The 17,398-nt window shown below is 42.6% G+C and overlaps 1 protein-coding gene across 1 annotated transcript; it reads right to left on the bottom strand.

Annotated features, from left to right (window-relative positions):
• Positions 1–749: 749 nt before the first annotated feature.
• On the bottom strand, positions 750–15,555 carry LOC311267529 (myosin-4-like; the record flags this gene model as incomplete). Its single annotated transcript, XM_084370628.1, has 39 exons — positions 750–946; positions 1,217–1,351; positions 1,447–1,542; positions 1,656–1,760; positions 2,826–2,996; positions 3,086–3,211; positions 3,292–3,495; positions 3,610–3,918; positions 3,992–4,116; positions 4,197–4,362; positions 4,445–4,628; positions 4,858–5,054; positions 5,143–5,261; positions 6,022–6,148; positions 6,225–6,614; positions 6,698–6,788; positions 6,876–7,021; positions 7,105–7,281; positions 7,827–8,069; positions 8,163–8,418; positions 8,508–8,644; positions 9,160–9,283; positions 9,372–9,489; positions 9,571–9,658; positions 10,137–10,228; positions 10,330–10,639; positions 10,721–10,891; positions 10,969–11,118; positions 11,211–11,329; positions 11,419–11,557; positions 11,640–11,743; positions 11,819–11,917; positions 12,919–12,982; positions 13,094–13,186; positions 13,266–13,377; positions 13,465–13,492; positions 13,585–13,741; positions 13,813–13,956; positions 15,352–15,555. 39 exons carry the CDS (start codon positions 15,553–15,555, stop codon positions 923–925), a joined length of 5,844 nt encoding a protein of 1,947 aa, XP_084226754.1. The 3' UTR covers positions 750–922.
• Positions 15,556–17,398: the final 1,843 nt, after the last annotated feature.

Raw genomic sequence — 17,398 nt, forward strand, 5'->3', positions numbered from 1 at the left:
AGGTGGCGCAGATGTTTATGTGCAGTGAGTGAAACACGATCGAACAAACAGAAGACAAATTCACTTTATTTTAAATTTTACAAACATTTATTACTGTTTAAACACTAAAATCAACAGCAAACAACAACAAAAAGTGTAATGTGAAAACTGGTGAACACACTAAAAAGCTATTTTGGTGATATTAAAAATAAAGATAAACTTATAACCCTCATGTTCCTTAAACTCTCTGTGTCCTCTGCTGGAATATTGTTTAGTAATTTTTAATGTTTTGCATCATGTGAGCTGAATTAATGAAGGTTTTAAAACCAACGACCTCTTTATTATGGAGCATTGAGACCAGAAAATAAAGTGGATTTATCACTGCTTCTTTTATTGTGTTTTAATATTAAACAGTTCACTGTAACAAACTGCGATAACATTAAATCTGAGGCATTTAGTGGCTGCTGGCTGCTTCAGGTAGTTTCCTGACTGTATTAAACATAATGACTAGATAATATATAACTTGTACACAACAACTAGAAGCGGAGTTGTTATCTTTATTTTTATTGATGCTCCAATTAAATCCACATTATTACACTATGTTACCATTAATCTCATTTCATTATCTGGAGACACATAAAAGTGTTCGATAATTATTTGGAATAATAAACTGAAATGAGCAAAATTAACCAAACATGGCGACTTTTAATGTTATCTCCATCATAACTGGATTAATTATGTGAAGCCCTGATCTTTTAATTTATTTCTAATAAGATAAATAATAAAGTTATGTTTTGTCACTTGCCTCTCAGGGCTTCTTTACTTACTTGATGGATGATCTCTTAATGTATTTTAGACATGATCTGATATTAATATTGTTTTATATAAATTATAAACTCTGTCATGCACATTTTCTCCGACAGACGTGAAGTCCAGCGTTCAGCTACTCTCCTGCTCCTTCCTGTACCTGAAAAACAAACACATTCATGTAAAAACACTGTTTATTAAGATGCAACTTAATCTTAAAACTTAATTTCTAACATTAGCTTTGATCATAGACGACACAAACATGATAATCATTCACTGAAAATGTGATTTTTACCCCACAAAGTTGAGACTTTTGCATATTTATGGAATGAAAACTCTGGATTTGATGAGAGAAAATAAGTGGAAGTAACACATTTGCAGTTTCTCATTATTTATTTACCGTACATACAAAATGAAAGCCGCTCGGTACCTTCGTCCCTATCTCTCGGCTCTTGGCTCTCATCTTGTTGGCCAGAGATTCGGCCACGTCAGCTCTCTCCTCGGCCTCCTCCAGGTCGTGTTGAGCCTTCCTGAATCGGGCCATGTGCACGTTGCACTGCTCCTCCTGCAGACGAAGCATTAATCACGATGAACATATTGGCGATCCGACACATCGACTGAATCACTGAACTGATTTTCTGCTGGTTGTGATTCGCTCACAGCTTCTTCAGCCTGTCGCTTGTACGCTTTCATCTTGTTCTGCAGCTTGTCGACCAAATCCTGCAGCCGGACGTTGTTTTTCTTGTCCTCCTCAGTCTGTGAAGACGTGAAAGACAAACTTCAGTCAGTCGAGTTAAAAGCTGGATTCTGTCTTTAATCTTTAATTTACACTGACGTGATTAACTAAATCAAAGAAGTTGTAACTTCACCTGATAGGTGAGCTCTTTGACTTTCCTCTCGTATTTCCGGACTCCTTTGATGGCCTCTGTGGAGCGTTTCTGCTCAGCGTCCAGCTCGTTTTCCAGCTCACGGACCTGAAAGAGGACAATCCAGGACAGTTTCTATGATTTTAAACATCTGTAGGACTTTTGTTGAACTGTTTAAGTCAGGAGAAATTACTTCAGTCATCTCTTTTATAGACAGCTCACTTTAAATAACCCTAATAATTATTCATAGTCGACATAAAAGTTGATGAGAAACATATTTAGGGCCCGAGCAGGAAACCTGCGAGGTCCCTATTGTAATTCAAATGTTTCTTTTATTTAGGGCCCGAGCAGGGAGTTTTTACATTTTACATCTTTTCACATTTTTTATTAATTTTATTATTTTTTATTAATTATTATATGTAAATATTAGCATGTTAGCTCAATAGCTTCCAGGTCATTTGATCAATTGACTCAAAATCATGTTGGGATCATGTAACTACACTGGCTGCATGACATACGCCTCTTGTTTTTACATTATACATCTCTAAATATTTTTTAGTAATTTTTATTAATTTTTACCTGTAAATATTAGCATGTTAGCTCAGTAGCTTCCAGGTCATGTGAAATGGAAGTTGTTGCATGAACAAGCCCCGACAGCAGCATGTAGCGACAGCAGCATGTAGCGACAGCATGCCCCGCCGTGACAGCAGCATGCACCGACGCGCGTTGACTGCGACGGCCCGTTCATCGCTGCTTGCAGCTTTAATTTTCTTTGTTTTTTCACCTTCTTTCAGGAAAAGTTTACAATCTTTGGGACATATCTGAACAAAGTTGTGCAGTCGCAACCAAATTTAAATAATTTTAAGTCACCCTGAACAAAATTAAATGAATAAATGTATTTACATTTGATAAATCTGTCTGACCTGGATATTCCTCGAAAGGATCCATATATTCTCCATCATTATTTTCTATTTTATTGCAGATTATAAAGGACTAAAGCTGCCAAAACCAAAAATAACATCAAGTAATTTATAAAATGAGACATAAATCCATTTTTTTGTTTGAATTTTTGGGTTTCACTCCTCCCTAAGATTTTAATAAAAACATTTTCCATCACTATAATTTGTACATTAGTATTTTTAATATAATATCTTTGGATAACAGTTTACGTACTCGGGCCTCCAGTTTCTGAAGCTGCTTCTTTCCGCCCTTCATGGCCAAGTTTTCTGCCTCGTCCAGTCGGTGCTGCAGGTCTTTCACTGTCACCTCCAGGTTCTTCTTCATCCTCTCCAGGTGAGCGCTGGTGTCCTGCTCCTTCCTCAGCTCCTCGGCCATCATGGCGGCCTAGACGTGTCACCACAGGAGATTATTAATTATCTAAATATCTTTGAGTCTGTGTGAACTGAAATAAGATCCCTGTGAGAGCGTCTTACATCAGTGATGGCTTTCTTGGCCTTCTCCTCTGCGTTCCTGGCCTCTTGAACAGCTTCCTCGATCTCGGTGTGAAACTGAGTCACATCCGTCTCTAGCTTCTTCTTCGTGTTCAGCAGACTGGTGTTCTGCAGAAGACAAGAGAGATGAGACTCTTGCAAATCTAAAGGGTTGTGTTCGATCTGTTTAAACTCGGCTGACGACCCACCTGAGAGTGCAGAAGTCCGGCTCGCTCGCTGACATCGACCAGCTCCTGCTCGGCCATTTTGCGGCTCCTCTCCGTCTGATCCACGACCACTCGGAGCTCCTCGATCTCCGCCTGCATCAGAGTCGTCCTGCGCTCCATCATGGTCACCTGCTCCTTCATGTCGTCCTGCCCTCTCACAGAGTCGTCCAGGTGGATCTGAGCGTCCTGGAAATACATTCATCGACTGTTAAGATGATCTGGATTTGATGTTTTCTGCCTTTCTAGGAGGAATGGTTTGATGTTCATCTTTTCCTGTGTAACGTGTCATTTCTTCTGTACCTTGAGTTGTCCCTGGACGATCCTCAGCTGTTTCTGGGCCTCGGCCGCCTGCCTGTTGGCGTGGCTCAGCTGGATCTCCATCTCGTTCAGGTCTCCCTCCATCTTCTTCTTCACTCTCAGGGCGTCGTTCCTGCTGCGGACCTCGGCGTCCAGAGTGGCCTGCATGGACTCCATCACTCTCTGGTTGTTCCTCCTCAGCTGGTCGATCTCTTCGTCTTTCTCCGCCACTTTTCTGTCGACCTCGGCTTTTATCTGGTTCATCTCCATCTGCACACGCAGGATCTTCGACTCCTCCTGCTCCAGGGAGGCCTGAAAAACATTTTTTGGTTACCTTCACCGTTCTTTAACTTTATTTCTCGGCTGTGTTTGTCATCGGTCGTACCTCGGCTTCTTCCAGCGACGTCTGCATGTCACATTTTTCCGTCTCCACGTGCTTCTTGAACTTCTCCAGCTCGTGAATCGTCTTCCCGCTCTCCCCGAGTTGTTCTGTCAGGTCTGAGATCTCCTCTGGAAACGACACACAGGGTTTTTTGTTTTAAAAGTTTTCCACCCAGCTGTTTGTTTTCTCACACTCACATTTCACTCACGCTGCAGGTTTTTATTCTCCCTCTTCATCGTCTCCAGGTGATCCAGGGCTTCTTCGTACGAGTTCTTCAGTTTGAAGAGCTCCGTGCTCAGAGACCGAGACTCCTTCTGAGCGCTCTCCAGCTCCGCCTGAGACTCCTCGTACTTCTGCTTCCACTCGGCCAGAATCTGAATCCGGCGAAACACGAGCCGTGAATTATTCAGGATGTGACATAAAGAAACTGACGTCGTGTTCGGCGTGATGAATCACCTTGTCGAAGTTCCTCTGCTTCTTGTCGAGGGTGGCGGCCAAGCTGTTGGACCGCTCCACGTCCACCATGAGGTCCTCCATCTCGTTCTGGAGTCGCTGCTTGGTTTTCTCCAGCGAGGCGCACTTTGAGTTCACGGCTTCGATTTGTTCTTCGGCCTCTTGGAGACGCTGAGCGAGCTTTTTCCTGTCGCAAACAGAGAAATATTTAAAGGGTAAGTCAACCAATTTTCCACATTAAAGTGTGTTTAAAGGTCCAGTGTGTAGAAACATGGCTGACTCTGTGCAACAGGCTCATTCTAAGGTAACAATAACACACTGATTACATAATTATGAGTATTATATTCTTATTCTGCCTTTAAATCCTTCACACTGGAGCTTTAATCAGCGTAAAGGGATATGAAACGTTTAATTACTTGGCCTCCTCCAGCTCCTCGGTGCGTTGGATGGCATCAGTCTCGTACTTGTTCCTCCACAGAGCCACCTCCGTGTTGGCTTTGGACAAACTGCGCTGCAGCTCAGCCTTGGCCTCCTGCTCCTCCTCAAACTGCTCCCGGATCAGATCGCAGTCGTGACGGGCCGACTGCAAACTGTGAGCCAAGGCGTTCTTAGCCTGTGGAGAAAAGACACGGATGAGGAGCTTCATGAGGAAAAAAGGAAACTAATCTAGCAAAAGTGAGCATTTGCAAACACGTGTTGACCTTTGTTTCCTCCTCGATGAGTCGCTTTAACTCATCGATCTGAGTCGTGTAGCCTTGTTTTCCTCTCGTCAGCTGGGAAACGAGACTTTCTCTCTCTTCCATTTGTCGGGAAAATTCAGCTACAAAGAGCCAAACAAGAAGAAAAATATCAGTTACTGTAAAAAATATTTCTTCTTACCTGTTGTGGTTTTTTATCCATCTAGATCTGTCTGACTTCTATTGAATGTAAAGAGTCTAGATGGTACTCAGCTCAACAACAACGTCTCTTTCCAGAGATCATGACCTGGTTACTCAGGATAATCCTCAGACCTTGTTGTGAGCAGTTTCATGTTTTTTCAGCTATTCTTATTATATTATTATTGCTTCTTTAACGACAGACCAAAGGAAAAGATGACTCTCATGTCAGTCGGTCAGAGTCTCAGCAGCATCATTGGAGTTTGAGTTTTGACCCTTTGAGGCTGCTGTAGCTTTTCGGTGCAGTGGAGAGTTGAAGCTACAGAGCAGCCGACTGATTTAACGATACAGTCAGCAGTTATTCGTTTCTTCTCCACAGAGCACATCAAATATCTTTATGCCTGTGAGTATGATGACGTCAGATAATCTAGTAATAATCTATGAGCCCATTGATGGTAATTCCCGTGAAGTATTAACAGACTAAGCACCAGTGATATTAATTGATTCAGGATTCAAAGAATCAATTTAGGAATCATTAAACAGAATGACGATACTAAAGGAAATTGATTTTTTTTCTAACCCCGCAGCACGTCTGTGGACACCAAAACAATCTAGGCTGAATAAAAAAAACACTGCAGGTGAGAGGAATATTTATGTTTTTTAATTTTATGGTGAATTGTCTCTTTAAGCAGGAACGTAAGTTACCGTTCTCCGTTTGAAAACGAGCCCTCTGATTGTTGAGATCAGTGATCTGTCGCGTGTTTTCATCGCTCTTCGTCTTCAGCTCTAAAAGCTGATCTTCCAGTGAGCGACACGTCTTCTCCAGGTTCACCTGACGGAGCGTCAACACAAAGAGTTAAACAAGTTTCTTCAAGCTAATCTGAGACTCCAGATTGAAAAAATCTCACCTTGGCTTTTGCCACCGTCTCCATGTTGATGGCCAAGTCGTCGATCTCCATCTTCAGCTCGCTCTTCTCCTTCTCCAGCTTCTGCTTGATCCTCTGCAGGTTGTCGACCTGCTCTCCCAGCTCGGCCATGCTGTCCGCCTGCTTCTTGCGCAGCGCGGCGGCCGTGGCCTCGTGGTGCAGCGTGGACTCCTCCAGGTCGCGCCGCAGCTTGAGGAACTCGGCCTCGCGCTTCTTGTTCATCTCGATCTGAGCGGCGGTGGCTCCTCCGGCCTCCTCCAGACGCTCGCTGATCTCCTCGATCTCCCTGGAGAGGTCGGAGCGCTGCTTCTCGATCTTGGCTCGGACGGCTCGCTCGGCCTCGACTTCCTCCTCCAGCTCTTCGATACGAGCCTGAACACAAACACACCATCGTGAGGGGACGGTCGGTTGTTATCCTTCTGATTAATTTAAGACTTTACTGTGTTTTTTATTACGTGGAGCTCCTTCATCTTCTTTTGAAGCTGGTTATTAATCATTTGCTCGTCTGCAATTTTGCTGGAGAGCTGGTTGTTTTCAAATTCCTTCCTGCAGAGACGAGAAGATACACGAGTCAGTTTGACTCCAGATTTATTGCCTCATTCGTTGCTCATCATAATCAGTGCGCGAGCTCACTTCTTAAACCTCTCCTCAGATTGCTGCTTGTCGTTCTCCAGGTCCATCAGGGACTCTTGGGTGAGTTTCAGATCCCCCTCGAGCTTCCTCTTGGCCCGCTCCAGGTCCATGCGGATCTTCTTTTCTTGCTCCAGCGAACCCTCCAGCTTGACGGCAAATTACGACAAAGTTAATTAAGATGTCGAGCAGCGCCGGTGTTGCAGTTTAATTACCGTCTACAGACACTCACATCATCCACTTGCTGTTCCAGCTTGGACTTGGCTTTGGTCAGAGTGTTGACTTTGTCCTCCTCAGCCTGAAGATCGTCCAGTCCCTGCTGATGGGCCTCCTGAAGAGCTCGCTTCTCTTTGGTCAATTTGCCGATGTTTTCATCCTGACCGGCCAGCTCCTCCATCAGGTTTTTAACCTGCGGTACAGATACAAACACAGTTATTGTGTTCACATGATGATGTTTATGAGCTGACTTTCATGTTGGTGGCAGCGTGATTTAATCATTTGTAAGCGTCAAACTACTGTATATTTTTACAGAGAGACCACAGCCTTTTAACATTTATGAGCGTGAAACCACGGGATGTTTTCAACGAGACATCGGGACGTTTTCCAGCTGTTTGTGGCAAGAAAATGGATATTTTTGACGAGATGTCAGGAATGTTTGCAACTGAAAAAATGGTATTTTCAACGAGAAGTTGGCACTTTTCCAGTTGTGTTTGTGGTGATTGACACAGGTATTTTAGGGCAAAAATATAATGTAAAACTCCAACCAGGGGATTTTTGTGCCTAAACATAATGTAAAAATACATGAAAACGCTCCTTCTAAAGCATCGAAAACACAGCAATCCTTAGTTTCAGATGATAAAACACTAATGATTGTGTTTAATACTGTTTCTGCTGATAGATCTCCTTTTAGCCTTTCAGTAGCACATGTATGGAGTTACCTTGGCTATCACAAACCTTGTTCTCCGTGGCGTGTTTCTCCTTCTCCACTTTAGCCAGCGTTATCTCCAGGTCGTCGATGTCTTTCTTCAGCTCGGAGCATTCGTCCTCGAGCTTCCTCTTCTTGGCGGTCAGCTCGGCGGTCACTTCCTCCTCGTCCTCCAGCCTCTCGGTCACCTCTTTGAGTTTGGCCTCCAGCTGGATTTTGCTCTTGATCAAGCCTTCACATCGCTCCTCTGCGTCGCAAAGATTTTCTGAGTCCTGTGAAGATCCCACAGAGAGAAGAAATACTGATGTTCGTTCTTTTTGCAGAGTTATTTGTGATAATTAGATTTTATTTGCTGTGATACTCACAGCTTGTACTTGCAGGAGGAGATTATTCTTCTCCTGTAGAAGAGAAACCATCTTCTCTTCAAGCTCCTTCCTCTTGGAGTCTGACTTCACCAGATCCTCCTTACATTTGACGAAGTCCTCCTTCATGGTCGCCATCTCCTTCTCCGTCTCCGCGCTCTTCAGAAGTGGCTTTATTTTGAAGAACAGCTTCATCCACGGCCAGTGTTTCACATTCATGAACGAGCGCAAGTTGTACTGCAGGATCCAGACGCAATCTCTGCAAGATAGACAGCGACGGTGTTTAGTTTGTAATGTATTGGTTCAGTTTCGTTCACTGTAGAGGAGCATTTCTGGTGCTGATCTTACTTTTGTGCGATTAAGTTGGAGATCTCTTTCCTCATGAGATAACCACGACACAGCGCTTGAGTCTGAGTCACCAGAGAAACCAGTTTTTCATCTCGCAGCTCCTCCAGAGTGCCGAGCAAGCCAGCTTTGAAGAAGACCTGCGACGATACAGTGTATTAAAGCTGCATCCAGTAAAGTTTACAAAACATTTCTGGAGTTTCACAGCAGAACAGCGTTGCAGCGTTCTCCTAAACAACTGAAGCAGCTGGAGACTTGTTTTAAAACGTTAAAAAACAACCAGAAAAGCAAAAGAAATGCTCTAAAACTCCATTAAAACTTCGCCGAATTAGCTGTTAGCACTTCCTGTGTGCAGTGTACTCATGTATGCACAGACAACTATCCCTGGATTACTTTGACACTGAGAAAAACTTAAAAACATGATGTTTCTGAGGCAAGTTCTGCACATGTAAGGAGCGTCTTTTTTGGGGGATTTCTAAGTGGATTTATGGAGTCGTCACCTCCTCCATTAGAGTTGTTTCAGTAGTTTAGTTTAGTTTAGTTTAGGAGGAGGTGAAGCTCAGAAATGTTTTGTTGACTATGAAACTTCACCTGATTCTCCATCAGCATGAAGGTGAGGTGACCCTTTAACCCTTTGAGGCCGCTGAACACAAACCTTTGTCGAGCCAAATCTGTACTGTGTGTGGTCGAGGTCGATCGAGCCAAGAAGCTTCTCAGAAGCTTTCTTTCCATCGATGAACTGTCCCTCGGGGATGGCGCTGGCGTTCAGGATTTTGTATCTGTTGAAATAAAGATAAAGGCGGATTATCTCAAACTGAAGGATGAGTTTTCTTTATGTCGATATCTCAGGTATGAATCAGAGCTGACCTCTGCTTGAAGTCAGCGTACAGGATCCTGCTGGGGAATCCCTTCCTGCAGATCCTGATGCCCTCCAGCACGCCGTTACAGCGCAGCTGGTGGATGACCAGGTGGTTGTCCATGATCCCTACAGAGACGTCAACGTCAACATCATGTTTTTTAATCTTCAAGAGCCTCTGTATGTCAGGATGTTAGGTTTTTCTTGTACCTGGTGTTTTAACCTCATTTGGAATCAGACAGCGCACAAAGTGAGGATGGGTGCTCCTCAGGTTGGTCATTAGTTTTCCCAGATTTTCCTGCAGGAGATCAGCTGTCAGTATTTTTCTTTGAGAATATCAAACACTGAGAAGAAGAGTTTTCAGTCCTCCAAGGCAGCTAAATACAAATCCTGTCTGCTTTAACTGATCAAAACTGATCTCTAAATGTTTTTATCAGACGTGCCTTGCTTCTTATCTCATCTCAACGCCAGTATCAGGCCCAATAACAGCAAAAAATTGTGTTTTAGGTTTCCTTAATGGTATTTCAGAGTTTGTATCTTCCTGGAAAATGATAAACAAATGTCGATGACTCATCCTGCACTCGGGGGCGTGTTTCTGAGGACATAGCTTTGTTGCTAAAGTAAGCGCTAACTGCTGCTAAATGTAGCTGCAGTTAGGTGGTTTGCTCCGTTAGCCGTGCAGCAAAGTTAGCAGTCCTATTTGATAACTCAGCCTCGAGCTGCCAGGAGCCAAACATCAACAAGAATAATTAAATAAGTTATTATCACTTCTGTACCCTGAAAACTGCCGACACCGTCTGAAACGAGCCGCCCTTCTTCTTCGCTCCTTTCTTTCCACCTTTTCCACCTCCAGCGTCTCCGCCCGATTCTGCAGAACAGAAGCAGAACGTTATTCAGCATTTGTATGAAGTCCGGTAAAGACAACACCTGGTCTCCGTATCTTCTCTCTTAATTATTTCAATATTTTACCTCCATCAGTTCCAGAAAACGAAGCATACAAGAAGGACAACAGCTTCATGGATGACTTCTGGTACAGCTGCACCACAGACTCGTTCAGAGGGTCTTTGTTCTTCTCCAGCCAGCCGGTGAGGTTGTAGTCCACAGTGCCGGCGTAGTGCACCAGCGAGAAGTGAGCCTCGGGTTTGCCTTTGACCACCTTCGGCTTCTGGAAAGCGTTATTTTTCCCGAGATGCTGGTCGTACAGTTTGTTCTTGAAGGACGTGTCTGAGGCCTTGGGGAACATACACTCCTCTTCAAGGATGGAGAAGATGCCCATCGGCTGTTGAGTGAATCACAGGCGTACGTTATTATATAAGGTCGCTAAAATGAGTTAAAACACTGATGTTCAGATGAATCCTACCTTTTCAATGAGCTCAATGCAGGCGGCCAAATCCATCCCGAAGTCGATGAACTCCCAGTCGATCCCCTCCTTCTTGTACTCCTCTTGCTCCAACACGAACATGTGGTGGTTGAAAAACTGTTGCAGCTTCTCGTTGGTGAAGTTGATGCAGAGTTGCTCCATGCTGTTGTACTGTGACGAGAATGAACCGTTAACTTATCACAACACGAAGAAACCGAACTGAAAATGAGCTTCGAGTCCGAACTCACGTCGAATATCTCAAACCCAGCGATGTCCAGCACCCCGATGAAGAACTGCCGCGGCTGCTTGGTGTCGAGCATCTCGTTGATCCTGATGACCATCCACAGGAACATCTTCTCGTACACGGACTTGGCCAGAGCGCCGACGGCATTAGTGACCTGATCGGGAGATTTAACAGAAACATGAGTCAGTTACACAAAAACAGACGTTTTAATGCAAACAGCAGCCACACTCATAGACACTGGAGCACCTGAGGGACCGTCTGGCCTTTGGTGACGTATTCATTCCCCACTTTAACTCTGGGGTAGCAGAGGCCTTTCAACAGGTCGGCAGAGTTCAGACACATGAGGAAGGCCACTTTGTCTGCCACTGAGAGATAAACATGACGTTTTTATTTTAACATCATCTGCTGCGTGTTTTAAACGAACACTCAGAGACTGATCGAGGAGGAGCCTCACCCTCGGTGCCGTCGGGCTCCGCCTGCTCCTCGCGCTGCTTCTGCTTGAACTTCATGTTCCCATAATGCAACACGGCTCCGGTCAGCTTGTAGATGGACATTTTCTCCTCGTTGGTGAAGCCCAAGATGTCGGTGGCCATCTGCGGTATTAAATTCAGCGTTAGCAGGCGACAGTAACTTGGTGAGTATTCAAACGGGGAGGTGAGAGATGGTTAAACTCACGTCTGTGGCCAACAGCTCCTCTTTGTCGTCGATGCTGGCCACAGAGATCTGCCCCTGACTGATCATGGGGAAGTCGTACGGGTTTGTTGTTATCAGAAGCATTTCTGAGAGCAGAGAGAAGCATAAAGAGTTACACATTTATTCTTTATAATCTGTGAGATGTAATGTCCTCGCCGTACCTATCAGCTCTGACTTGTGTCCGGTCATTATCTGATAGAAGATGTGGTAGCTCCTCTCCTCAGACAGCTGGAACGTCACTCTGGACTTCTCCAGCAGATCTGCAGTGAATTTAACATCAGTCAGTGATTGTCAACTTCTAAAAAATCAGAATAAGCATGAGCAGATATTTACAAAAAACAATTAAGTTGACGAGATAAAGCATTAAGAAGAGACACAACATTATTTTTTTAAAGCACTGGTCAATTTTGAGATTTGAGCTTTTTTGCTCTTCCAAGTATCATAATATTAAAGCAATGTAACCTGATTACTTTCCATTACTTTTGGATTACTTTAATACCAAACATATGCAAATAAAGAGGAGAGAAAGAAATATTAACAAGATGACTTTTATTTTAAACTTAATGTCGAGTTTGAACTCTGTAAGAAACGTTTCACTCGAGAACAAACTGAGATTACAGACGAGTATATCATTCTTTTATTATAAAAAGAGATGTAATTCTGTTAGTAATCCTTTTTTACTGGATGTATCTGTAATCTAATTAAAAAAAATGTTCTGTAACTTTACCGGAAGACTATTTATCTATTCTGTTACTCCCCAAAAGATGTCCATAACATGTTTTCTTTCAGACTAATCCAAGAAAACGTCCAAAATGCACTTTTTTTAAAATTTCAGTTCAGATTTGAACATTTTAACTAATAGATTTCACCATGAGTGACATTTATTAATCAAAATTTTAACCCTATTAACCATTTTTTGTCCAAAAATGTATGAAATCTTACAAAATAATATCTTTAAAGGATGTTTTCTAAAAATGAATCAGAACTTTCCACTTCAAATGTGCAAATTATTATTAATAATAATAAAAATAAACTTTCAGAAAACTTAAAAACAATAAATAATTGTCTTAGTTAATCAACCAGCTGGTGAAGCTCATGGTGACTCTACTAACCTGTCGTGTCTATTTACTGTTTTTAATCGAGTATAAGTCTAAAAAGGATTAACAAATAATCACATTCTGTTTTAGTTATAATTCACACAGTGTCACAGGAATCAAGTTTGTATAATGAACATTAATAATTTGTAAAATAACAAACTTACAGGTTTCAATGTCGGCGGAGGCCAGTTTTCCTGTGGTTCCAAAGTGAATTCTGATGAATTTACCCTAAAAACAACAACAACAAATACATAAAATCCAATTAAACTGAGCAAACTGAAAAAACATGAAAGTGTTGTAATATAATAAGCAGCTCTCACTCAGAGATCTCATACTCACAAATCTTGAGGAGTTGTCATTCCTCACAGTCTTGGCGTTCCCAAACGCCTCCAGCAGAGGGTTCGCTGAAATGATTTGATCTTCCAGAGTCCCCTGGAAAAAAACACAGCCGGCCTCGTCAGAGTCGCACATCTTCCCCCATCTCACAGCTCGTATCTCGTCGAGGGATTACCTGAATTTTGCCAGACGAGTGCTCCTTCTTGTCGCCACCAGCAACTGCGATTGTCGCAAAGTACTGGATGACACGCTTGGTGTTGACGGTCTTTCCTGCACCGGATTCTCCACTGAGAACAACACAATAAACAGACTGTCTACACTTTCCTGTTGAATCACTATATGACATGTTTTCACTAAAACACAACATGACTCACGTGATCAGGACGGACTGGTTCTCACGATCTGCAGCGGACAAAACAACACGAACAAGCTTCAGGGTCGACATCTTTTCTAAATGATGTTCGAGGCTCTGTATCTCTTTGCTCTTTTCTTACCTGTGAGCATATTTTGATATGCATTATCAGACACGGAGAAAATATGTGGCGGGGCCTCCATGCGCTTCTTGCCCCTGTAGGCCGCCACCACCTGCGGGTCGTACACCGGCAGCCACTTGTAGGGGTTCACCGTGGCACAGAAGAGCCCGGAGTAGGTCTGCAGAGGAGAAGGTACAGTGTGAGGATCACTGAGACACATTAAAGAGATGAAAACCTCTCATCACTCACATAAATCATCCAGGCTGCGTAACGATCTTTGAGGTTAAACAGCACGGACGGCTCGTTGAGGTGGGTCATCATGGCCATGTCCTCAATCTTGTCGTACTTCGGGGGATTCATGGGATGGCAGTCTTCTTCTTTGACTGTCAAAGTCTGGACGAATAACATGAGAAGTGGAGAGAAGAAGAAAATATGTTGATACATTTTGAATCTTTATGCTGGATTAAACATTTCTTTTCACTTCAGAAGTAATTGATTGGCTGTGTCCTGTCTGTGGAGGGTGGTTGATGTGTAACTAGGGCGTGGCCTATGTAACATATCAGCACCTGTGTCTAATGCTGCAATCAATTACAGGTTGGAAGTCAATATTTCCAAGTCGGTGTCCCTGAATTACAATTTAAATGCATCCCAGACTCCCAGTGCAGCTGCTCCTGAAAACATGGACGCCTGCAGCTTCTCGAAACGTCATCAAATTACAGAGAAAAATGCATATAGAGCCACTTTGTAGTCTACGTCCAGTGGTCAGCAGCACCTCATCACAGCCCTTGATGTGCGTTACCGTTCTATGATTGGAGAAAATAGATCATTCCTGCTGCAGAACTAAAAGAAATCAGCAACAGGAAAAGAAAAATAGCACATTAACTTGTTCCTATTCCTGGAAATGTATGTAGAATGATCCTAAAATGCCTATGTTGACTGTTGTTTTGGGCTCCTGTAAAAGGTCATAAGCTGATTTTTTTGCCCCCCAAGCTGTCAGAAGTGTTTTGGCATTAATCTAAAAGAGTTTGAACACACTGAATTATTTATTTATAAGGCTGTAACTGCCCCTATTAGCCAGAAAACACAATGGCTCCACATCATATGTCTTTCTTGATCCAATTTAATAACAATATCACTAAAAACACATGTTTTTTCTAAGGAAAAATCCAGGCGCGTGGTAAAAGAAATGTCATTTTGTGATCTCATAAAACCCCTGCATGAGAGGAGCAGGGGCAAAAACTCACTATGGCTCTTTATTTCCTCATTTACACTGACTTTGTTCATATAAATAGTCAAAAACAAACACATAGGTGGAAAAAAAACAGCCTGTACAAAGAGCAAAACTCATAAAACTACATTTGCTTGCATAATTTTTAAGTTTATAGCTTTTTAAACCAGAGAGAATATAAAATGTAAACAAAAACTTAAAAAATGTTGTTTTCTTTAAACAAATAAAGCATCAAACCTGCTGAGATGTGAAGTCATATTTCAGTGTTTTGCATGTTTCAGCCCATTTATCACAAATCATACAGTCTTTACTGAACACTATCCAGTTTTAAAGCGAGCTGCAATGTTTTACATTATTGAATGTGGTTTTTCCTCCTCCGCCTCTCGTTCCAGCCCATTTATTTACAAAATATGCTTTTACTGTTCTGAATGATACATTATTGTTGCACGGTAATTCAACAGTAATATAAAGTGTGATAAAACACTGATGTAGGAAACAAAAGTGATCTTTGAGCATCTTTTCAACGTCCAACCTTCACTGATGTATACGTCAGTATTTACCTCATCAGCTGCAGTCTTCACGGTGACTTGGCCACCATCTTTGTTCTGGATTACAGCTTTGATGTACAGCTCCTTGGCGTCAGGAACAAAGCAGGCTGTCCGGGCATCAAAAGGCCGGTTCTGAGCCTCCACCCGCTCCTTCTCAGGTTTGCGGAGAAAGATGGCCGCCGGCCCATACTGGGCCATCTCGGCATCGCTGCTCATGTTGATACCTGAGGATAGAAAAATAGAAATAAGGCACACTGAAGTCCAATTAATCAAAAAACTACTAACTAAATAATGTATACTTTTGTTTCTTACTTACCGGGTCAACAGTCCCCTGTAGAGTTGAATCAGATATTCTTCAGTGCTGCAGGTCAAACCCAGAACCACCAATGTTGACAGGCACCAGAAGGGAAAATGATGGATCTCACTGACGGTCAGTCACTAAGTGAAGCCCAGCAGGAGGTTCAGGCTCCTTTTATGAAGATGAATGTGCTGCTGAAGTGAACCGGACGCTCCAAACTTGGTAATGTCACTCCTTTCAAATGTCAATCAAGTCGCATTATCGATCTCTGGGCCCGCACTTAAATTTGGGACGGGATCTTGGAGTGGTAATAGGAAGATGTCAGCAGCAGCAGGTGATGATCCTCCAGCACTATTTTTACATGCCTTTACATACTGTCAGGAACCGTCATTAGCTTAACGGGTCTGTTGTGTTTGTGTTCGGTGAGACGACATCTCGTGTTTAATTTCATAATGAACAGCTTAATCAGTGTGTTTAGTGTTATAATGTGGATTTAGAGACGGAAACGGACATTGTGAGTATTAATAGTTATAAACTATGCGTAACTCAGTGTCTCTGTGACGTTTGTGACCTTCATGTTCATCCTGGATTCAGAACCACCTGCTCAGTCACTTCCAAGGCACCTTGCTTGGATTAACTGGATTAAACTTCAGACAGATGTCAGGACAAAGTTGAAATGAATGTTTTGGAATGAAAATTAGAAAAATGAATTACTTTTTCTGCTCTTTGGCCAATTATATTGTTTGTTATTGGGGAGTTCAACTGGAACTGTCTCTAGATTTTTATTCTTTGACACTGATACACGAATAGAAACATTATATTATTATAAAGTGGACATAAAACATAGGAAGCTTGAATTTCGACAGGAGGCCAGGGTTAGGGTTAGCCAATTTGGTGAACGTAGACATAGATTTGTAAAGTTCCTGACGTAAAATGAATCATTTAAAATATTTAAAAACGATTATTTATTTGTCTGCTGAAGCAGTAAATGCCAATACAGTATATATAAAAAAAATATTGCCTCAAGCCTTTCGTTATCTTTTAAGCCTCTGTAGCCACCACTAAATACGATATATGTCATTGCTGTTTATTTTTTGTTCTGTCTTTTGCTATTTTGGTAGCTCCTTTATGGTATTTTATATCCTCTCAATCAGAAATCTCAGGCTCAGAATGTCCCAGATCAGTCTTCACATCCTTTTAGTCTTAAAAATGTTTTCCGTATCCGACAATCAGTTCAGTGGTGGCTTATAAAAGCCGTCAGTGTTGTCCTACAAAGAGCACAGCTGCAGCAGCTTAACTTAATTCAAACAGAATTAAATAATTTAAAAGTATTAGCTTTTCCACACACATGTGCTGGCTCGGCTTAACTCGGCTTGACTCGGCACATCAGCTCGGCTCCATTACAACAGTGTCTTTAACTAATGACGCGCTTGGCTTGAGCAGTGGTCAAGGAGTGGCTGTAAATACTATTCCTCCCCGTAAGACCACTGTCGCAAGATCGCAGCCCAGATGGAGGCGGGGTAGGCGCACTTTGGCCCTGGAGAAAGGCCATCTCTGGCGTGATTCGGCTTATCTTGGTGCGGTAAAACTGGTAATGGAAACCCAAGTCAGCGCTGCTCAGCGGCCTAACTCTCTTTTGTTTTGTTATTTTTTTTGCATCAACAATAATGCTTCTCGCTTCATGGAGTCATGGCAATTAAATTATAGAAACAGCGGTGTATCATCTGCATAATGATTACAGTCCGAAAAGATTAATGAGGT

This window comes from Pagrus pagrus (assembly GCF_965226575.1).
Source record: "Pagrus pagrus genome assembly, chromosome: 13".
NCBI classification, from domain to species: domain Eukaryota; kingdom Metazoa; phylum Chordata; class Actinopteri; order Spariformes; family Sparidae; genus Pagrus; species Pagrus pagrus.